Below are 23,693 nucleotides of genomic sequence, written 5' to 3'. Positions count from 1 at the left end.
GTTATTGTAACCTGTTGGTCTGGCCCTATCAAAGCAAACCACAGCCTCAGGTAGTAAATGTCGAGGAGCGTGCAGGCAAAGGCTGCACCCCCTCTGCTTGTCTTGCTGAGCCCACCAGCCATTTCTTCTGCTGGAGGAAGAGCTGTGTCTGCCACATGGGCTCTCTGTCCAGCATCCCTCTCTAAGCTAAGCTGTTGACCTCAGGTGTTGTGTATAGTGCTGTGCCCTCACCAGATTCACCTGCCAGTCCTGTCAAATTCTGTATGTGAAATGATTGTGGTAGGTGCCATCTGATTCTTTGCCGTAAGCAGCAATATGGTTTTGGGTACTGTTGGCTCTGTGTGTGTAATTATTACTGCCACCCTTACATCCAAACCCAACCACAACCATGTTCTGAAAATATGGTTAGAGGAAGCATGGAGCAGTTTTTGACTTCCAAAGGAGAGGGGCTGGAGCAAAAGTTTAAAATGCTACTTTTCGTGGACTACAACTCCCAGAATCTCCAAGCCCTTATAATCATGCTGTCTGGGGGATTCAGGAAACTGCAGTGCAAATAGTACCATATATAATCAACTATAAGTCGACATCATATATAAGTCGAGGTCAAGTTTTAGGGCCAAAATTATGGATTTTGATATGACCTGTGGATAAGTCGAGGATAAAACTTAGGCACATATAATAAAGGATGTAAAGGGTGAAGTAAAGGAAAACTATTCCAAAGAACTTACAAAATTCCAGCAGTGCATATACTAAAGGCTGGATGGATGAGAGAGTAGAAGGGGGTCAGTGCTTCTAAGGCAGATTAAATTCTTGCCTGTGTGTGTGTGTGTTAAAATGCAGTACTTACACTGATCCATGGATAAGTTGACTCAGGTTATTTGGGTCAATTTTTAAACCTAAATTTCTAGATGTATACATGAGTATATACAGTAATGCAGCACTTATATCTGCTCTGGGGGGGGGGGGGGGAACCATAATGTATTTGTGTGGGTGTAAGAAGTAAGTCAATACAGGACAACAAATTGAAGATTCAGAGGGGGTCGGGAGGTATAACTCAGTGGTACCCAAACCTTGGTCCTCCAGGTGTTTTGGACTTCAGCTCCCAGAAGTCTTAGCCATCATGGTCAACAGTCAGGAATTCTGGGACCTGAAGTCCAAAACATCTGGCGGACCAAAGTTTGGAAACCATAGCTACAGTATTCAGTAATCAAATGTTGTGGACCTATCAAAACCTGTGTAGTGAAAGATTCCTTTAGTTAGAAAACTGTTTTATATACATGCATGTTCTTCATCAGTGGATGACTGCACCATCCAGTGATAAATATTGTGTGAATGGATCATCAGAGAGAGTACTTTCACATTCTCTTCATGTGGCATCATTTTCAGTGGCATTCGCTTTTGAGCCAAGTGTTGGAGAATTGGAGAGATGAAACAATGTGCATAAATCAGTTCCCAGTCTGATTTTCAGACCAGAGGTACATGACCTCTGTATGGGCCTTTTATATGCCAAAATAAATATTTGGAAAAGAAGCGCTGTTGGATCATACATAAACAGATTTTCCTCTGCAGGAAGCAGCCTCCCTTTCACGTATTGAGCTCTAACCTTTTTATGTTGCTGTTGTCATCAGAAATATTCTGCTATTTTTCTTTTACTTACTCAGGAATTTTTTTTAATGAAAAGCACTTGTTGTTTTTTTTTAAACTAATAAAAAAAACAGATGTACTTTGCTCTGGTTTCCTCAAAGGTGAAAAATAGCTAAGGTGCGAAATACAAAAAAAAAAAAAAAAAAAACATCTTCTGTCCAGACTGCCCATTTTAACACTCTCTCTCCACCTCCAGTCCAATACTTCCCTTGGAGTTATATTTTGTGGCATATATCTGGGATTATGGTCAGAAACAAACCTATCTCATCTAGTTGCTATACACTTCTAGACAAGGGTGAACTGATTTAAGAGGCTCAAAAACAATTGTGGAATCTATTGTGAAACGTTTTTAAGAAATGAAATTAGAAGTAAAGAAGTGAAATCTGCAGGCTGAACTGAACCGAACACAATTGGTTTTTGTTTTAAGTGCTATATGATCAATGTGACGCTATATTATCTGCATTTGGAACTTAATCCTATGTTGGGATGGGAATCGTGTGGCCCTTCCGATGTTGGACTGTAACTCCCAGAAGCTCTAGTGGGAAGGCATGCTGGAAGTTGTAGTCCAACGTGTGTGTGTGTTTGTGTGCACGCGCGCATTCGTGAATACATGCACATGATATCCCTGTCCATTCTACGTATTCAGAGAGGCTATGGCTATTCCAAGAAGAGAGGAGGGGAAAGGACAGTTCATTCAGCGCACACTTAGAGGCACTCTTTTTTATTTCACATCTTCAGCTGCTCCTGATGCCTGGTTTTGAAAATCAGACCTGTAACAAAGCTCAGTGCTTTGCTTTTATCACAAATCTACTTTTAATATTATCTTAAGTGCCCAATGGATGGATGAACAATTTATAAATACGTGTTGAATATAGTGATCATCATAGTCATCATTGCTTCAATCAATCAAATTAATGTGATTGCACTGGAAAGCAGGCTACTTTGCACAGATCAGAGACTGCAAGTCTCTAACAGCTACATCAAGCAATGGCACAGTATATACACATCCCCTTAGCTGTTTTTCCATTTTATCTCTACATGTATTATTCCATGAGTGGCATGAAAGTTTATCATTTATTGGGGTATTGGTTAATGGTTATGAATGATGTGCGTCTAGTTCACATCTTATTTTAGTGTGAATTTAGCAAGAGTTGCAATCTTGCAGCCTTTATTCCTCCTCCATGTTTTCAATGTGAAGATTATAACATCACCCTACCTTATAGGGCTGTAGTTAAAGATTACTAACATCCTACATGTGAAGTGGCCTGAGTATTTGAGCCTCATGCATGCAGCCTGCTCTGTGCTCACAGTTCCCTGGATCAGGGCCTTGAAATGCAAAATTAGTGGTTTTCTCAGTTTCTAGATGAACTTTAGCTTAACCAAGCATACAGCTAGCCCACACAGTTTTGTGTTCGTTGTCGACTGCTGGTGGTTGCAGTTAGTGCTATGAAACCACAGCTGCCGCAGTTCGATTCTCTAAGTATGGCATGTATTTATTATTTTTTCCTGTGAACATGAGGACTAGAAACATTTTTTTCATTCTCTCAAAACAGCTAGATAGATAGATGAGAAGCAATATGCCTCTGCCTATAAAAACAAATGCCAGGCAGGTGCCATAGCTGAGTGTGTGGGTGTGAGAGAGAAAAAGGATCTATCATTTGGACAGACATAAATGCAACTCTTACATGATAGCCTTGCAGTTTTGTTCTTTTTTTGATAACTACTTGGTTCTATAACCATTGCATGATGTGGAGAAGATGCAGCTTTTCTCATTGTTTCAGCTCCAGGATGTGAGTGGGGGGAATGCACTTGTCAATTCTCATACCCAGTCATTCAAATGTAAAGTTATCAGGTACATACCTCACAAAAATCCCAACTAAAATTTATTAGGACACACACCGCATGCTCCCAGTAAAGGCAGAGCTCAGGGTAGCTTACAGAGAAGCAAAATAAAAACAACAATAAACAATGCTATTCAAAAAGATGTGAAAACAAATCCATAAAATGTACAAGAAGCAATTAAAAAAAAACCCGTAATGGCAAAGAGCCCACTTGAAATGGAAAGATAATATGCAGCAAGTAAATGAAATGTTTGCCATAGGGAGATGACTTGAGTTTGTAGTACAATATTTAAGTGGTAACAGGTAAACCTCTTGATGTGAAGAGAATTTCCACACCTTTGGTGCAAGCCACATGAGACAACGGTTCATTCACTAAGAGTAGGATTTTAGAGCAGACGTCTGTGGCCTCATGTAGCCCAGGGATGAGCAAATGTCCCGCAACTTAGCAAGTCTGGCTTACCACATTTTAAAATGAATACAATAATATACACTATTCATTTATTCATGCTTTTTTTTTCACCATATGAAAATTGGGGCCCTAAAAACTATTAAACCCAGAGTCTAAATATCTGGTGGAAGCAGAATTTTTTTAACCAGCCAAATTAATAACTAATTATAAGTAACTTGTTGTTTGTAACTAGTCATTTGCAAACACGAGGCAGAGCTTTGGAAGCAATGTGTTATAATTAACCACTTACCTGTAAGAGTTTTTTAATAGGCATTTTCACAGAGATTTTTTAAAGTTTTGTGCCGTTTTCTTATGGGCAGCAGGAATGGCCTCTAGTATCCCTGCAGTTAGTAACAGAGAAAGAATTATGTTGTAATTATTCTGCCTCGTTCTCTCTTTCTTGGAAATTGCTGGTAGGAGAAGAGGCAGTCACAGTTATTCAGTTGCTTCCCCATGGGGCTTGGCTGCTGGGTGAGGTCAGGGAAGTATGGAACTATGGGCATGGACCACTGCCATTCCATATCCGCCATCTAGGATCTCTGTCATGTTTCCCCTTGACAAATTTATTTTATTCTATTTATCTCCTGGATCTGAAGTTGTGCATTATTTTCCCCCAGCTCCAGTTTTAGCCCAACAACAATCTTATGAAACAGGCTAAGCTGTGAGGCTTCAGTTGGCTCAAGGTGACCATTTGAGCTTTAGGGGGAAATTGGAGGTAGAACCTGATAATGTCATCATGTGAATCTCTTGAATCCTAGAATTGTAGAGTTGAAAGAGATCCAAGGGCCATCTAATTTAACTTCCTGCCAATGTAAGAATCTACAGGTATGATATAGTTCATCTTGTATTCCATTCTGTCACTCCAAATCAAATAGGATATCGTAGGGCAAGGAAAAGTTGCCTAAAAGGTGAACAAAAAGTGTTTGAGGATTGAAATACCTTGAAAGGAAAAGCTGAAGTGTTTGGGGCTTCTGTAAATGCCTGGATGAGCCTGTTGAAGTTGTGGGTTGTTACTCTTAAGGAGATTGTCGTGCTTACTTTTTTGTCTAATCAGGGCACAGGATGGGATCATACCGGAATGGGGGAAATGCGTGTTATCGCACACAAAAATGCCACCGATACTGACAGCCTACCACAACGCATCCTCAAGCTGTGCTTAACTGGCCAATTTTCAAGGTTGGAAAGCTTCTGTCCTTGCTAAATCAGTGGGATAAGCACAGCTTGGGGACAGGTGGTGGTTGGCCAGTGGCACAGCAGCATTTTCCTGTGCAGTAACACCCGTTTTCACACGTTCACGCACATCCCCAGCCCATGCCCAATTCAGGGGAAAAATGTATGTGCGATAATCTCCTAAGTATAACTGTAGTTGGACTTTAGTATCTCATGTTTTGGAACATTCCAAAATCAAATGCTTTCAAAGAAAGATTTTTCTGTTATAACCCCCTCTCAAATGGAGTGATGAGAGGAACAAATGTTCCATAAATCTAACAAAACTTGAGCTTTGGTTAATTTCAATTTTAATCATAGTTCTCAAACATTTTACAGGATTAACATTGGGCTAAAAAAACCCAAACGTGCAATTTCATCAATATAGAAATTGGTACATCTTGTAACATGCTTGGAGAATATGGATAAACCATATAGTAAAAGGTGAGAGAGAACAGTTCTAACATAGCAAGAGAGGAGTGACTTAGAAATGAAATGGACATGGGGGACTAGGAGGTGCAGAAGCAAGGAAAAATTGAAATGTGGTAATCGGTGAAATCTTGGACCAAAATCTCCTAGTTCTTTTGGAAAGTCCAGTTCAAATCCAATCTTTGGTGGTTAAAATTGTAACTTAATGCACAACCAAAAAACAAGACAGAGGTTTGGATCAGTTGCTACAGCAGGGAACTGTCTAATTAAAAATAATAATTGTAAGCTGCTCTGATAGCCTTTAGGGCTGAAGGGCGGGGTATAAATAAACAAATAAATAAATAATTTTTTGATAGTACAGGGAGAATTTCGAAATAATATCTTTTAAGTAAGGAATGGGCAACTGTACCTTCCACAGATGTTGCTGAATTACTTTCCAGCGTACTTCACCCTTGCATATAATGTCTAAAGTTAATAGGAGTTGGTGTCTAAGAATCTCTGAAGGGCCACAGTTGTGCATCCCATTTTGTATGGAAATACATTAAAGCTCACCATAATGGGGAAGACAATGATAGTGTGTCTTCTCAGTCTGCTGCCCAGATGCTAAACTGTTGATGAGTAACTTCATAGGCCTACTCGAGTTCCCTCACTCTGCCCAATGATAAATCTGGTCCTTCATGCCTAGCCTATCCTTTTCCTTAATTTACCTGCAAAATTATGCTGAACCTCAGGGTTGGTAATGACTATATCTTTCCATTTTGCATGCACTTAAAAATTGTGACTAGCAGCTGGGACAGTACATCAATAATTACTAAAATGAAGCAAGCAGGGAAAGGGAATGTATGCATTTTCTCTCTGACCTGATGAGAGTCCTGAAACTGCTATGTATACTGGAAGGAGAGATCCCATTGGTGCTAGACTTGATGTTTTCCTAGTGCTTTCAAAGTTGGTGTGGCTTTGCAGATTCTCAGTGTGATGCCTTCTTTCAAGTGTTTCTATGATCTAGGTGTCATCTCAGAAGATGATCAGGGGTTCTCCTCAATACTGTACTCACTGGAGTAAAAGATGTTCCTTTCAATGGCAAATGAATCTTGTTGGTCCATGACATTTTATTTTATTTGATGTTTTGATTTTCTTTTTATATGATATGTTTGGCATTTTATTCTGGTCCTTTGAGCGTCAAATTGGGTGAATGGGAAGTCTGATTTAAAACATTTTATAAAGAAAGGTAAAGTGGAAATCAGGGTTGCAAGAAGGGAAGGGAGTCACGTTTAAAGCTGGCAGTCTCGCCAGACTGCAAAAAAGCACATATTTTACTGATGCTGTACTGTACTCTAGGTGGACATGCCATCTGTATCATTGGGTGCTGCATGATTTTTGTTTTGTTTTTGATGCATACTGCTTCTTGTCAGATTATGGCAGTTATTCATAGTCAGATATTTCAATGTATTTCATGTCATGGCTTATCAAAACTGTTCAACAAAAGCTTCCAAACATTGTGAGAAACAATTGCACCCTCTGAGGAAATTTTGTTGTTCTGTTTAACTTAGTGGTGAAAAAGAATGTAATTTAATTTTCTTTTGGCAGAACAAGTAATCCTCCCCCCACCCAGAACACTGAGAAGACAATTGGCGACATATCCATGGGAAAGGAATAGCTGTCTGTTGAAGTTAGACGCACCCCATCTCCTGTGTTTGTCCCCCCCACCTGTCACAGCCATTCAGTTTAACTCGATGGCTTTCTTAGTGCAAGACGTCCTCCTGGTGATATGCCTTTGGTAACCTCATCAGACAGGTTCTCCATTCTTATAAACATAGCCAATATGTTATTTCAAGGTGACATGAGAGTTCAGGGCATGAGTTTTGTGAGGGGTGATGGTTTTGTCAAGGCGTTGATGGGCAGTGGGTCAGCCCCTCAAGGAAGAAAGAGTTTCCACATTATATCTTCACACTGACATTATTGTGTTCAATGGGATAGACTTCTGCATCCTCTAAGCAATGCCATACCTGAATAAAGGCAGAAAACTCTGGTCTGATCCATGGCCTCATTTCCGGTTAGGGTGTGATCCAGGATTTGGGACTGAGAATTCTTTGAGCAGAACATTGACCAGTTCGAAGGATTAGGCAAAGCACTGAAAAATTGGAAATGGAGCCCAGCTTCAGGAAAAATTAGATGGAAAGAATATTTTTTCAGTCAAACACAAGAAAAGGAACCTCTCAAATCTCACTGCCTTGGCCTGCTGGTTGCAAACTACTGTATATACTTGACATTGAACTTTATCGCATGGGGCTTAAACTGTTCTCCAGTGCGTTCTAACGGGGGCGCGCGGGGGTGTGCACGGAACGTGATGGGTACCGCATGGGGCCCAGAACGCGACTTTACCGCATGGGGGAACGCCGCCGCTGCGCGTTCCCATCGCGTCCCAATTCGGTTCCAGAGGGTGCCATTTCTGGGAACTGTTTCAAAGCATCCCCAGAAATGGCGCCCTCTGGAACCGAATTGGGACGTGATGGGAATGTGCGGCGGCGGCGGTGGCATTCCCCCGTGCGGTAAAGTCACATTCTGGGCTCCATCTGGTGCCCATTGCGTTCCGTGCACGCCCCCGCACGCCCCCGTTAGAACGGGCTGGGGAACGGTTTAAGCGCCATGCGATAAAGTTCTATAAGTCGACCACATGTATAAGTCGAAGGTAGGTTTGGGGGCCAAAATTATGGATTTTGATATAATAAAGTCGAGGGTAAGACATAGGGGCATGTGACAAAGGATCTAAAGGACGATGCAAAGGAAAACAATACCAAAGAATTTACAATATTCCAGCAGGCATAAATGTTTATGCTCACACTAAAGGCTGGATGGATGAGAGAATAGATGCTGAATGAATGAGAGATGTCAATGCTTCCAGGACAGATTATGCTCTTGCTTTTCACCAGGGCATGGTTCCTTTTTTAATAAGAGTTAAAGTACAGTACTTACATTGACCCGTAGATAAGGTTTTTGAGGTCAATTTTTGGCTAAACTTTCTAGACTTATACATAAATATATACAATAATTGTAGAAATCTGCTGCGATTTGTACTGTATAGCTTTCCACTACAACTGGTTGCAGATTCTGTTGCAGGTCTCTGAGAAAGAAATTCCTTTTTACCACATCTTTTCACAGAAGAGCAGCCCAGCTTAGCCTACCCAGCCCCCTTTCTTGTCTTCTGGATGTTTTTTTGTTGCATTGGCATTGGGAGGATGGTAAAGGAGTGCTGGAGAAAGACAGACTTACAGCATTGGCTTGCAGCAGCATATCTGCACTAAACATTGCAGAAAGCTTGGCCTGGGAGAGAATGGGGATTCTCCTCTAGGTGATCCCACTGTAGCTGTGTGTGCTTACTGCAACAACGCAAAGTAAACAGCTGCCTCTAGAATCACTTACTGAACATGTGTGATGAGCAAAACAGAAAGAAAAAGTGATATTCTGCCCAGGCATGTTGAAAAACCAGAGGTCTGTAAGTTTTGCCACCAAAATGGATATTATAAGAAAAGAGGAGGCTATTGAAAGAAAGAAAAAATCATTTTGGGATGCATTTTCAAATAAGCTTTCAAGTGGTCTCTAGACCTGGTTCCAAATGTGCATAATATTTCATTTCACAAGTACATAATGTTAATTTTGACTAAAATGTTTGCAGAAATTTGTTGAAATGCTCTTTCTCTTTGTGGCGTAGGAACCTGTCCCCTTTCTCTCCATGCAAAGGAACCTTTGAGACTAACTGAAAGAAAGAAGCTGGTAAAATGAGCTTTTTTAGACTTGAGCCAACATCCTCAGGTGCATGAAGTGGAGACATCTGTGGAAGTAGGCTCATGTCTACAAAAACCCATGCTACCAGGTTCTTTCTTTCAATTAGTCTCAAAGGTATTACAGATTCCCTTTGTGTACTGATTTTCCAGACTAACATGGCTATGTCTTTGAAATCTATTCTCTCCCTGTTATTTCTATTTCTGGTACCAAAGCTTCTGTTAAAGATGTAAAGCCCAGAATATTAACTAAGGTATACAGGAAGCTCCTGCCTTTCAGTGCCCTCTTATCTGACAATTTGCTCTTTCAACACTTGCAAAGTAAGGACAAGTACCATTAATCTGTTGAAGAGTCTACTTTTTCTGTCAGTTCTTCTTGCCTTTGAAGGCTTGCTTGGAATTGCTTGCAAAGTGAGCTGGGGCGGGGGGAGCCCCCAAGCCTATTAAGAGACTTTGCAAGCATGCATACAAAGGCAAGCATGGGCAGCCTTAAGCAAGCCACTATAATTCCTTCATGTTCCCTACATGGGTTCTCCTTTTTTTGGTGACAGTGCAGCAGTCCCTAATCTGTTGAATAAACAGGGGCTTCCTGTACCTGTATTTTCATAGTTCATGTCTTCGAGTTTCTGCCCCTGGTGAACATAGTGAGTGTGAAGGACCACTGAGCTCTAAATGACTAGGATAGTATTTCCTATTTTTGGAAGACAGAAATAAGTTATGTCTGTTTTACACTTTAAACTAGAACAAGAGTGAGGGAAGGTGCAGCAAGATCTACTCATCTTTGAGGAATTTGCAGTATATCAACAAGGATCTTCCAGTTATTTAACAGTTGTTTTTGTTGTGTGCCTTTAAGTCTGGCTTGCTTGGGATTGCTTGCAATTATGTTGACCATAATGCAAACCTATCACAGGTTTTCTTGGAAGAATTTATTCAGAGAGATCTGCCTTTTTCTGAGGCCAAGAAAGTGTGACTTGCCCGAGGTCACCCAATTGGTTTCCATAACCAAGTGAAGATTCAAACCCTGGTCACCCAGTGTCCTAGTCCAACACTCAGACCACTATACCATGATGGCTTTCTGTTTAACAATAGCAGGTTACAGGGGGGAAACTCATAGCAGGTTTTTTTTTTTAAATTAGACTGTTTGAATCTCTTCAAAAACTTTAAATTGGTTTGTAGGAAGCTTTATCCAATATGGTAACCATCTGTTCTAACCAATAATCTAGGGGACTAAGTCTGACAGGAACTGTAGTCCAAAACTCTAGAATGCATCAGACTTAGGGAGGGCAAATTCACAGACTATATAGTTGGGCCTCTGTATCCACATATTTTTTTTACCCATGGACTCAAGCATCCATGACTTCAATATTTTAAAAATATATAAATTCCAAAAAGCAAACCTTTTGCCATTTTATATCAGGGACAGCATTTTACTGTGTCATTGTATTTAATGGGATTTGAGCATCCATGGATTTTAGTGTCCATGGGGAGTCCTGGAACCAAACCCCAGTGGATACCAAGTTCCCACTGTATTAGATGATTTTATAGATATAGTAGATGAGTTGATGATTAGCTCGATTTCCTGACTGTGTATTTGGGTCTAGTCAGTAGACTTTGAAGTTCCAGGAAAAGAAAAATCAGCAAAATAGATCTCACAGATTATTGGTCTACTACTATATCCCTCCTTCGCACTAGAGAAAGAAAGGGAAACTAAATCCAAAGATATTCTCCTTGTGCTGCCCCCTGCAGAAGCAAGGGCATGAAAACAACAATGGAACCTATGTATGATTTTGTGGTTGTGACTCTGAACATATCATTGGATTTCTCCAAACAATGATGACAAAGTTGATGGTATCAATGATGAGTCAAATCAATTCATTTTTCAACCTTGAAAATAAATGGTCTCCTATTGTAGATGCTGTAGCTTATATGCCTTTGGGGCCTTTCCCCATTTGTTCTCTTTTGTTAGGGTAAACCTGGCTCTTGCCTACACAGAGCTGACAGAGGAGTTGTGCCGTCTAAGAAACCTGAGTTCTCTGCAAAACCAGATTCTTCGGACACTTATCCAAGAACAGGCCATTAGTGGTGGTGAGTGGGGAGAGGGATATGGCAGGGGATTTGTACAATTTGATAGCATTTCAGAGGATATCAAAGCTTCAGGTAAACATGTGTAAACTTGGTTGCTAAAGTTTCTATGATGGGTGGTGGAAGGAGTCTATACCTAAATACCATAAAGGCATAAAATCTCATCTTATCTTGGAAGCTAAGCAGGGCCCTGATCAGTATTTGAATAGGAGCCCTCCAACAAATACCAGGTGCTGTAGGCTATATTTCAGAGGAAACAACTGGCAACACAACCTCTGAGTATTTCTTACCTAAGAAAACCCTATGAAATTCCTGAGGTCATCATAAGTTGACAGGTGACTTGAAAGTGCATACACATGCACACACACACACATAGGCAAGGAGAGAGATGGAGTGGAGCTGCACCTACCAAAGCTTTATGCTCTGCCAGGTCAGTACAAGATCTTGACATGTGTACTAGCAAATGTACTGGAAAGAATCAAAGGCAGGGTAAACTGGCCACTCAACACTATAGAAATAAAGGAAAATCCTTGCCTGATTAGATGTGTTAAAAGCCCGTCTAACCTATTGTCACGTGTCCCATAGCACTTAATCAAATATCCACGTGAAGCATGAAGGCAATAACCATTTTCTGCTGTTGTTCCTCAGTAAACACTATTCAGTGGCATTCCACTCCTGAAACTCAACATAGCTTATAGCCATCATATCTAGCGATCTTTCAGTGTGATCTCCAATTGACATCTCTTTTCCTGAAGCCAGCTACTGTATTTAAAAGCCAGCTAAGCTATATGGTCATGGCCACATTTTGTGGTACATTCCTCTCCATTAATTGCATGCGGTGTGAAGAAGTACTTGAATTCCTTCAAGTCTGTGTCACTGGTCGATTCCGAGTTCTTATATCAAGAGAGAAACAGCATCCCTGTCATAAGTATGTTCCCATTTTCTTTACCTTTTTTCTAAATTCCAAATCATGTGGCCTTTCCTTCTAAGGTGATTATCAGACAGGGGATGAAACGTCCTTGTGCCATCCTTTTCCTGTTCTTATAGCACGATCGTGAGAAGATTTTTATATGACATCGCACTTATCTGGACATTATCCCATTTGGAAAGCACAATTGACTGAACTGAAAGCCTTTCATGGGATCACAGTCAAAGACAGGATAAGGACAAAGAAGCAATCCCATCCTTATCCTGTCCCTGTGTGATAATCTCCTAAAGAAGATTACCAACTCCTGGTAGCTTTGTTTTGTGCCTTTTCCCATTCTGTAATATCTTTTTCTGAATAATTCAGATGTGTTCTGGGATTTCACCACAGATTTGTATACTGCATTAATCATACTGCCATTGTTATTTTCAATATCTTGACTAATAATCTGTAGTGTGAATTTACTTTTTTCTCCCACAGTGAGACACATACCGGCTGCAGTCCAACATCCCCTCTGTGTGTGTTTTTCCCCTGCAGCTTCTCCTTCATCTACTCCTTTACCTTCTCCAAGCTAGAGTATGGTTCTTTTCTTATGTGCTTCTGCTCCTTTCCAGGTCAACGGCATTCTCCTCATTCCCAGCGGCACTCTCCTAACCAGCAACGCCGTTCTCCAGCTCCTCAGTGCACTCCCCCAGCTCAGCAAGGGAGACCCTCCATCCCTCAATGCCAGTCTCCGGCTCTCCAGAGACGATCTCCAGCACCACCCTGTCAGTCTCCAGCCCATCAGCGCCGTTCCCCAGCTCCACCTCCTTGCCAGTCACCTGTCTCACAACGTCGTTCTCCAGCTCCACCACCTAACCCGTCTCCTGCCCAGCAGCGCTGCTCACCTTCTCCTAACTGCTCATCGCCTGCCATCAATTCACAACACAGGTCTCCTGGTGGTGAGAGAAGCATTATGGATCTGGGCTACTCCAAGCCCTCAAGCCACCACATCAAAGCAAGCTTCCAAGGCCGCCGGAGCTACTCGGAGGTGAGCGATGCTGCTGTGTACCAGCAGAGCCGCTCTCTCTGGCTGCAGCCTGAAGCTTCCACCTTACCAAAGCACCGTCCCTACGGTGAGGTTTACACCAGAGACGCCTTCGAAGAGCACTTGCGCTTTGAGAAGCAGTCCTCGGACGAAGACGACTGGACCCTCCCAAGTCCCCCCAGCCCTGAAGCAGGAGGTATCCGCTGCGCTTCTTTCTGTGCAGGGTTCCCCATCCCCGACACCTCCACGCACCGGACTGATGCCTCATACTCCAGGGCTGAACATGCCCAGTCCTGGCCCTCAATCAATGTAAGCAATGTCCAGTGCTGTCTGTGTTCTGTGCCCCTCCCTTCCCTCCTCACTCTTCCCCTCCCCATTCAGATGCACTGTGTAGAATTACTAAAGTGCAATGGAGCAGATATTCTTATATTGCCTAATTTATTTTATTTCCAGATAAAGGTTTTGTAAGATTTTTTTTGTGTGTGTGTGTGGGGGGGGACGACAGCGGTGCATATTGATAGGTTGAAGATATGAATACCTAAAACCAAAAAATGTGTCAGCGTGGATTCGTGGTGAATGCGTAAAGATTGTGAGGCCTGCTGTTTCTGTGGCCATCTTGCAACTATTGATGACACTGGTAGATGGTGGTCTACAGGGGGGTGAGATCTATCACCATTTGGACCATGGGGTGATTGACAGACAAAATTTCATTTCTTGAGTGCCATATTTTTAGTTACATGATTTTCAGGGCAGTTCAAATACACTGAGCAATGAAGTAACACTTCCGTTAAATAATGAAACAATACTAAATTTTCTTCACCTCTGATTATTGAAATCCAACACAGTTAAGACGTTCTGGAATTTTGTCAGAATTTGACAGATATTCTGCACTTCCTTGTCATTATATTTACTTCATAGCAGTTTTCAGAGTTACGTCACAATTATTTCCATTTTCTGGAATCCTATATAGGTTGCGAATTTTCTTATTTGGAAATCTAAAATATGAAATGCTCTAAAATCCAAAACTTTTTGAGCACTGACATGCTGCCACAAGTTCAGTGTGCACAATGTACACAAACTTTGCTTCACGCAGAAAATTATTTAAAATATGGTATTAAATTGCCTTTAATCTATGTATATAAGGTATGTATGAAACATATCTTACTATGTATATACAAATATTCTAAAATCTGAAACACTTCTGAGCCCAAGCATTTCGGATAAGGGATACTCAACCTGTACCACTATTGTATACTACATATACCTTTTTAAAATTTAAATTTCATAATATACATTTCCACAGTATAAAAATATTAAAATTAGCTATAGTTTTTGTTTTTACAGTTTAAGGGTATTATTATAATTATTTATCATCATCATATCAAACAGAGGACTCTAAAAATTCAGTTCACAGTACTGTGCTTCCCCTGGAGGAATTTCCCAGAGCTGCTTATGTTCTTTCCCTGTTACCGTGGCTCCTTTTCTGTGCACCTAAAACTATCATAGACCTCTCTTTTTAAAAAGGGTGCCAGGGGTAAGAGGGGAAAACATGATTTGCACTGGAATGCTCTTTATAGCAGCAAGGCTGATTCACCTCCACTCAGTAATTTTTGTGTGTGTGCATGTGACCAGTGAACCTCTTGCACAAATGAACCTTGATGAGCAGGAGCAAGTATGAAAGATTCATTTTTCAAAATACTCTGCACTATAAATTTCATTAACAAATGATAAAGATTTATTAACTTTGAATTTTTAAAAAATGACACTCTTAATTTCCATTCCTTCTTCTGCTCTGTTATCCTGCAGTTGCTGATGGAGACGGTAGACTCTGACATCCGAAGCTGCCCTCTCTGCCAGGTGGCCTTTCCCATTGGTTACCCAGATGATGCTTTGATAAAACATATTGACTCACACCTGGAGAACAGTAAGATCTGAAGCCTAGACCACCATCCTTTGTCTTCTGGCTTCCTTAATGAGACCTGTCCACCTCACCCCACCCCACTCGTCTTGGATGCTGCATGAAAAGTGGTGACGCAACAGGGGCTCTCTTTAAAATACCTCCAAGTCTCCGGTAGACTGAATCATGAAGAATTTTGCCTCCCTCTTCTTGTCCTCTTCTCTTTGCCTGGGTTTCTAAAGTGGGTTTTGCCTCTCCCTCCTGCTCTTCCTGAGCAGGATTTGCAATATTTCTCCAATGTTTGAACTGTCTTTGGAGGTAGGGGAGGGGGTGACGAGTATTCCTGGATCAGGCTGAGCAGAGCAAACAACCCAACAGCTCAGAAGTGAGGTTGCCTTCTGGAGGGAGGGCTCTCTCTACATGGTTCAGTTTGGGTGTCTCTGGAAGATCTCAGGGTAGGATGAGTGAGAAATCACCCACAGTTGTGTGTTTTGGGGTGGGATGGGGGAACAGACAAGAAGGACTCCAATTGACCGAGGGCATGGCCTGCCACTCAGATGATAAGAAATCTAAAGGTTTCATTTTGTGCCCATCTTGTGCAGGAATATCCAAGTGGGTCAAATCTCCCTACCTTTTAAGCACCTAAGAAGGGCATCTGGTTTGGTCATTTATTGGACATAGAAAGCCTTGGCCTCCAATCACTGGTTCAAGTGTCTTCGTCTTGGTCTTTTACATTAAAAGGCCATTTTAACGATGCTGCTGAGAAACAGAGCCAACTTCCAGAGGTGTAGCATGGACATTCTTATATTATTGCACTGGACATTGTAACACACAAAGCTTTCCCCACCACCACTACCAAAGGAGCTCCTCCTGTCCTCCCATGCTGTTTTCTTGCGAGTTGCACTAGAGGAACTGTGCACTGCTGACTGGTAGAGCTCCAGGAAGTGTTCCCACGTGACTGTCCGTGTTCTCTTTTGGCGACTGTTTTCCACCTTTCTCATAAACACACTTCTCACCTTGCTTTAGATAGTTCCTGTATAACAAGAATTGTACTCACCACATTTTGCCTCATAAATCTCCTGCAGTGACAGCATGTTGACACTGGTTTTGACAACAGCATAATTGTAAAACACACTTTCCATATCTGACATCCACTGTTTCATTCTTTCTCTTTCTCTGGCCTTACTGAGAATATTTTTTGCTGTACTGATCTAAATCAACAGGCATGTCCCGGTTGATTTTTTGCTTCCGGATGTGTGGTGCCTCCATATTGTGAGAATTGTCTCCTTTAAAACAGCCTGTCCATACATCAGGCTTTGCTGGGGCAAAAAAGAAAAAAGAGCTGCACGGAAATTCTCCTCTTTAGGCAACTGTCTTCCTGTCACCAGGTTCTTTATTAACAAATGTATGTGTTGAGATTTATAGGCTGCCTTATCCCAAGAGGTCTCAGGATACCCAGTGGCAAATAGACATGTGTTTTTGTGGCTCACTATGTGATTCATGTGGGAACTAAGAGGAGAATAGAATTTTAAAGTAAAATGTAGAATAGAAAGGTGTTTTTTTTAAAAAAACATTTTGTTCCTTTATTCTCACTCCCTTTCCCCATAGAGTAAGCTGTAACCCAGTCCAATTTCTGTTTCTGAAGACTTGAACCTATCACAAAGATGTTATCTTTAATATGATCTCTCTCCTGTCAAAGTTTGGAATTGCCACATTTCTTTCATCCAGCTTTTACTCCTCATTCAATGTGTCCATATCATACCCTTTCCCCCTCTCTTAAATGGAACCCTGTTTACCCAATGGGAATGGACCCATGTCTTCATAAAACAAGAAGTGGAGAAGTGATTTCCAAATGGGGAAGTAACTGGTAATAGGGTTCAGTTGTCTGCTGTCCTTGGCTGTTCTTCTCCTACCCAGACTTATGTCCAGTCTTTGAGACCTTACTACAGGGATGCAGAATATATGGCACTCTAGATGCTGTGGGGCTGCAACTGCCATCATTGCTCATCACTGATTGTGTTGGCTGATGGCAGCTGCTATTCATCTTCATCTGGAGGGCCACATGTTCACCATTCCTGCCTTACTAGCCCCTTTGTAAGGAGGGACCCAATCCTCCTACCGAACTCATGTTGAAAATAAGTAAGATTCCATGGGATGCAACAACTTGTTTAAACCCTTAAACATCTGCAAATTGTCTGTCTGTCTATGAAGGCTCTGTATATGAAGGTTGGTCCAACCTAAAGTAGACCCGTTGAATCAATGGGGTTTACCTATGTTTTGATTAACAGTTCTACAGTTAATTGAATGGATCTTCTCTAGTTGGGACTACCCAATAGGATTCTGGCCAAAGTTTCTAAGAACTCCACAAACTTCAAATTAATCCCTTCTAAGATCTAAAACTAGTTTCAGAGATAACCTGCCAAGAGTTTTGCAGCCCAATGAGGCTGGACAGTTGCTGTGACCTCACCCATAAGACAGCCTTCCCCACTCTGGAACATTCGATGTACTTGACTACACTTAATCACCCCTATTACTATACAGGCTAGGAATAATGAGAGTTACAGTTCCAACGTATCTAGATAGAGCCAGGTAGGGGAAGTCCAGCTTGAGGAATACATTTTTCAAGGGCCAGAACCACCATTTTGGTTCTCATTAGGATCAGAGCACTCCTATTGGAGTGCTGTGAACTGAATGAAAGCATACCTAAGCCCCTTGCCAATACAGTGCACATTCGTGTTGTTGATACACTCTGCAGCCCTTTACTGGCCATGTTTCTGTGATCTCGCATCAGTCCAGTTACAAGGCTCTAGCACATCAAGCTGTTTGAGGGTCCTCCAAAAGCTTTGTCCCTATAGGGTGTAGTAAAAGAAAAACATGTATTAACTAGGGTTGATGGACACCCACTGCTACTCTTGTGCTGACCAAATTCTTGGTCAGTTTGATAGGCTGTCTCTTCTTACTTTCCCCAAATGCAAGATTCACCTATTGGGTTGGCAAAAAGAGATGCCTGCCTGGAAGCTAGCCCTTGAAAAGGTAGCCCTCCAATCTTCTTCAGCTGCCTCAGAATCTGAATTCAGGTCTGGTACAGACTGGCACTTTGCACCGACCTGGGGCCAATAGTAGGGTTCTATAGGGCTGGGTGTCCATACACGCCCAGCCCTTCAATCAGCACCCATCCACATTGGGTGGAACATTGGGATGCATGGGCATCCGCATGTTCAAATGGCTCTATCCAGAAGAGACGCTGCATCGTGCTTATGACGCTTCTAAAAAGAATCTGCTCTAGGTGGCTCCTTTTTAGGGAGTGCATCAGTGCTGTGCCATGCGGCTGGCGTGGCAACGACAAGGGGCAAAAATGGGTGGCATGGAGCTGCCCATCTGTATCCCCCCTCAATTGCTGAACTCTGCCCCACTATCATCTGGCAAATAGTGAGCCGCCTTGGCTCTCTTTCTGGGAGAAAGGTTGCATAAAAATGAAATTAATAAGAATAAGAACAGATGAAAATGAAATTTGCAGGTGTTTTTTCCACTTATTTTAATGGTTAGGAGAACTTTCTGTTGAGTCAGTTCTCCAACTTCTACTCTACTGTCCTCTAATGGTGTCCCCAGGGCAGCTTGAGGTAATTCCTTCACTTTACCTCATGGCAGTGCTGCCTCTTCTCAAGCCATCCATTTTTTCCTCCCACATCTTTAGCAACAAAGTTCAGTTACACCTCTCACAGTTGCCACATGGAGCAATGGTAGATAGTCATCATGGTGAGAATTATATGCTTGTGAGGGCTCTCTATAAAAGTTGAGCAGTAGATACCTCTACAAGCGGTCTTCATTCGAAACTGTGTAGCAGCATGGAAAAAGGAGTCTGTCAAATGCAATGCTTCTGTGTACACACATTCACTGAATGGATCTGTTTAAAATTGAGCTATTCACTTGGCACCCTTCTCTCATATAGACCCTGAGAACTAGCCACGGAAACATTCCATCCGCATAAGTCATATTGTTTCTCTGATTATTAGAGGATTTTCTTTAAAAAACAGGGGGAGAAGCAAGTTGGATGGACAAAGCTGAAGATGTGTCTTTCCCACTTGTCCCCTTTCTTCCTTTTCTGTTTGTGAAATCTACCTCAGAACTGATGAGAAGCAGGAATGATATAAGCAAAAAATGAGGGGAGGGTGGGTGGGCACTGAGTGATGGGAAGCTATTTTTATTATTATTTTTTTAAAATTCTGTAGCCTGCTGTATCTGAAGGGCTTAAATATTATCCAAACTCTTTTCCTTGCCTTGAAGCATCACATTATCTGAAATAAAAAGGGATTGCAAGCTCAAGGCAGTGATGGGAAGAGGACATGAAGAGATAAATAGAATTCTCTGCCCAACATCTTTCATATCTGTTTCAGCTAGTGTTGTATGGGGGCTAAACTGAAAGCTGGCCTAGAATGGCCCTGAATTAAATCTCACATTTAACACATATATCCCACATAGAAATTTTGGAACCACCAGTGACTCAGTTTTTCCAGATGAGATGTTTATTGTGGAACCATCTCTCTCTCACATAGATTTTTTTTTTTTGTGGGGGACAGGTGTTGTTATCTTCATTTTATGCCTTCGATTTTTCCCACTGCTTCTATCTTTTTTGCCTGGCAGAAATAAATTTTGTTAAGGAAGGAAAGCGAGGAATAGCTCCAAAATGCCTTTTGTTAGCTTGGAAGCTCCTGCTTCTGTTTAGAAGCACCCCAAGACTTACAGACAAGTATAAATGTATAATTGGGAATGGCTTTCTGCCCAATCACAGTACATTGGTGTGGGATACAAAAAAAGAATTGCATGCAGTAAAATAAACTGGTTTTGTCCTTCGAGAAGGAAGCATAAGTTAGAACTTAAGCACTACCTTTAACTATGCCTGATAATATAGGGTTTACCAATGGCTAAATAGAATGTGAGTTTTCAGAAGCAAGTGTTCCACCGAGTACTATTTTAAGAGGGAGGAGTGATGGAGCTTGGAAATGTTTTTGGATGATCACTGCTAGAACCCTTAGTCAACAGGGACAGTGTTTATGCTGGCTGGGTGATTCTGGGAGCCTCCAAAACTAAGATTTCCAGGCTCTGGTCATCCACTGCTTTCATGCCTTTCCAAGGAACATCTGCATAGCTGCTGTTGAAAAGAGAACATTGGACTAGATGTAATTTTTTGCATCTAAACCACCAAGACTGCTTTTAAGTTCTTAGAACTATTGAAGCGAATTTGAGAGCTCTTTCCAGACAAAACCCAAACAACAAACACCTTGTGTTTTCCAGTCAGTGTGGTTAAAATATCAGGGAGGGTTATTTGACACTCTTACAATGCAGGTTTATATGAATATTCTTCCAGGCCTCTTTTAGTATTTTGTTCCTTATTAACCAGTACAAAGGACTAGTATAGGCGGCATCCATACTGCAGAAATAATCTGGTTTCATACTCTTTTAACTGTCATGGGGCAATGCTATCGAACTCTAGGTATTGCAGTTTGTTGTGACACCAGAGCTCTCTGACAAAGAAGGCTAAATGTCTCACAAAATTACAGTTCCCAGAATTCCAAAGCATTGAGCCAGGGCAGTTAAAGCAGTGTCAAACTGGATTGTTTCTGCAGTGAAGATGTGGCCATAGATTAGACACTACAAGCCCTTTGACAAAATCAGAATCGTCCAGCTATAGCTTTTCATTACATACACACACACACCTTTTCTTCTGTCTAGTATTTGTCCCTAAAATAAATAATACTCAGCTGAACTACTTGGTTTCAGTGGCCAAAGTGTCCCAAAAATGGTATTACTCTTTGGAGTGGGCAGATTTAAAAACTTTACAAGGGAAAGGATGCCTTGCCTGTGTAGTACCCCAGGACTTAAGCACAGAGGGAGCAGCCAAACAGCTGCTTGAAACAATTACATTTCTTTTCTTTTCTTTTTGCTTAAAAAAAAAATAAAGATAAAAAGTGATATGAGGGCCTCATCCTTCCAAATCCTTACAATTCACACTCCCTCCTAAAACTCACAAAAAATATTGTCCCATTTTTGCAGAGGGTAAATGGTTCCACAAAATGGAGGTGAAGGGAATATTCAGCACAGTTTGAAAAGGAACCTATGCTTTGTTACATTATTTGTTAGTCAGAAAATCAGCCTCTCTGTTGTAACATCTTTCTAGCTTGCTTGTCCCAAATACGAAGGAACAAGGAAAGCCTGCTTCGGTGTCTGGCTAAAGAAAACCCTTGGGAGAGAGACTAGTCTGTCGGTATTGTCATGATCCTTTGCTTTAATGTGTGTTTTTGTTTTCCTTCTGAAGAGATTCTGTGCTCTGTGAAACAGAATTACTCCAATAAAAGTTGCCAATGGATGGACATTTTCATTTCTGTCTTTGTTTCTTACCCTAGAAGTCTCTTGCTTTGAGTTGTAGTTAGCAATGTTGGGATTAAGGAGAACTCTTAAATCCAGTCCCCAAGTCCAGAGCTTAGGGGGAAAATGATCTCTAATTCTCAGAGTCTCATAGCTACTAGTACTGGGAGATTCTGAGAGTTGCAGTCCAAAAGAATAGCTTTTCCAAGTTTTGATTTTGACATTCGCTCATTGAGGAAAAGCAGGCAAAGTGGCCCTGTCACTATGGCCACCGCTTTTCCCGAGAGATGCCAGGTTGGTCTTGGTCCTTTTCCATCTATCCAGGCGCCCAATCTGAATGAGCGATTTTTGATCACTTCTAGAAACATGTGAAAACAAAATTCACCCTGCACCATTTTCTGAGTCTTAGGAAGTTAATAAGTATACCCACAAAACCTTCTTGTTAGTTTTAAGCTTTGTAAAAGTTCAAAACAAGACTGGTAGAAATTAGAATGGTGTGGGAAGCTGAAGACTTTCCCCCCCTTTTCTTAAAATAACTAGAATTTAACCTGCTGTTAATTTCCACTCTTTGCACTTTTCCCCAAAGAGAAACTGCATATTAAAATAATTGCAGTCCAAATATTTTGTTGCTGTATGCCTTCAAGTCGTTTCTGACTTATGGTGAACCTAAGGTGCATGTGTCATGGGGTTTTCTTGGAAACTTCCTTCAGAGGGCGTTTGTCATTGCAATCCTCTAAGGTTGAGAGAGTGTGACTTGCTCAAGATCACCCAGTAGGTTTCATGACGGATCAGGGAATCAAACCGTGGTCTCCAGAGTTGCAGTCCAGCACTCAAACCACTATGCCACATTGGTTCTCATCCAAATATTATATATATACATTTGGTTTTTTTTTTCTTTGTTTAGCAATTTCTATCCCAGCTTGTCAGATGACTTGTTCCAGATGGCCACAAATGATCAATTCCATCCAATTTAAATAACATCATAAACCAGGACTAGGGTGGAACTAGGGTTGCCAGGCTAGGAGATTTGGGTTCAAAAATCTGAGCCGTAGGGAAGATCATTTATGATATCTTGGGGCGGGGGGGCGGCAGGGTTTGGCCATAATGATATTACAAAGCGCAAAGGAGATACTCCACCCCCCCCACAAAAAAAAACCCTGCATATTCAAATAATTGCAATCCAAATATTTTGTTGTTGTGTGCCTTCAAGTCATTTCCAATTTATGGTGACTATAAGGCGAATGTATCATGGGGTTTTCTTGGCAACTTGGTTTTGGTCATGTTTGTATTACATTTGCAGAGAATATACTATCCAGTTATAAAAATCTAACCAATAAGGAATATATATATTTACATCTATTTTTCAAGGCAGTGTTATCACCCTGCGATTCCTCCTACTTCACTCTAAAGTCTGGAGGACAGTACTTTTTCTGAATGATCAACTGAACCGTTTAAAGTTACTGCAGTATTCGAATTTGGGGATGCAGAATTCTTTGGGAGACAATTTCCTCCCCCCATCATGGCTATACTGTTGGGTCTACATTTTGAATACTTTCTCAAAAGATGGGAAAATAAAATGAAACTTGTTGGGTCAGACCAAAGGTTGCACTAGTTCAGCATCCTCACTCAATCTGATGGCACATCTTGCCCTGAAGACTGGGAATTAGGTAGTAGATGTGTGGTGAAGGTGCACACAGTGTGGTTAAACTGAGAACAAGTGGCTTTTTCAAGATGAGTCCTTGCACTTTTTCTCAGTTCTGCCCATGCCTCAGTAATACAGGGTGCACCTATGCTGTAGAAATAATGGTTTGACACCACTTTAACTGCCATGGCTCCATTCTACAGAATCCTGGGATTTGTAGTTTTGTGAGGCACCAGTTTGGCAGAGATGGCTAAAGATCTTGCAAAACTACAAATCCCTGGATTCCTAGAATAGAGCTACAGCACTGAAAGTTGTCTCAAACTGCATTATTTCTACAGTGTAGATGCACCTCTAGTCTTCTTAATGCTGGCCTACTATACAAGGTTGTAATAAGGAAGATTGTCATAATG

The 23,693-nt window shown here is 41.4% G+C and overlaps 1 protein-coding gene across 2 annotated transcripts in view; it reads left to right on the top strand.

Moving 5' to 3' along the window:
• The window catches only part of TBKBP1 (TBK1 binding protein 1), an 82,135-nt gene extending 60,495 nt beyond the window's left edge, over positions 1 to 21,640 (top strand). For both annotated transcript variants that reach the window (XM_089531776.1, XM_089531775.1), the window contains exons 8-10: positions 11,314 to 11,432; positions 12,969 to 13,690; positions 15,188 to 21,640. In XM_089531776.1, the coding sequence (XP_089387902.1) occupies positions 11,314 to 11,432; positions 12,969 to 13,690; positions 15,188 to 15,316 (970 nt within the window). In that variant the 3' untranslated portion in view covers positions 15,317 to 21,640. The remainder of the gene's footprint in view (positions 1 to 11,313; positions 11,433 to 12,968; positions 13,691 to 15,187) is intronic.
• Positions 21,641 to 23,693: the final 2,053 nt, after the last annotated feature.

The sequence above is a fragment of the Sceloporus occidentalis genome, unplaced genomic scaffold (genome assembly GCF_023333645.1).
Source record: "Sceloporus occidentalis isolate IW3139 unplaced genomic scaffold, rSceOcc1.0.p SCAF_7, whole genome shotgun sequence".
Classification (NCBI taxonomy): domain Eukaryota; kingdom Metazoa; phylum Chordata; class Lepidosauria; order Squamata; family Phrynosomatidae; genus Sceloporus; species Sceloporus occidentalis.
This window is presented reverse-complemented; position numbering and strand designations above follow the sequence as displayed.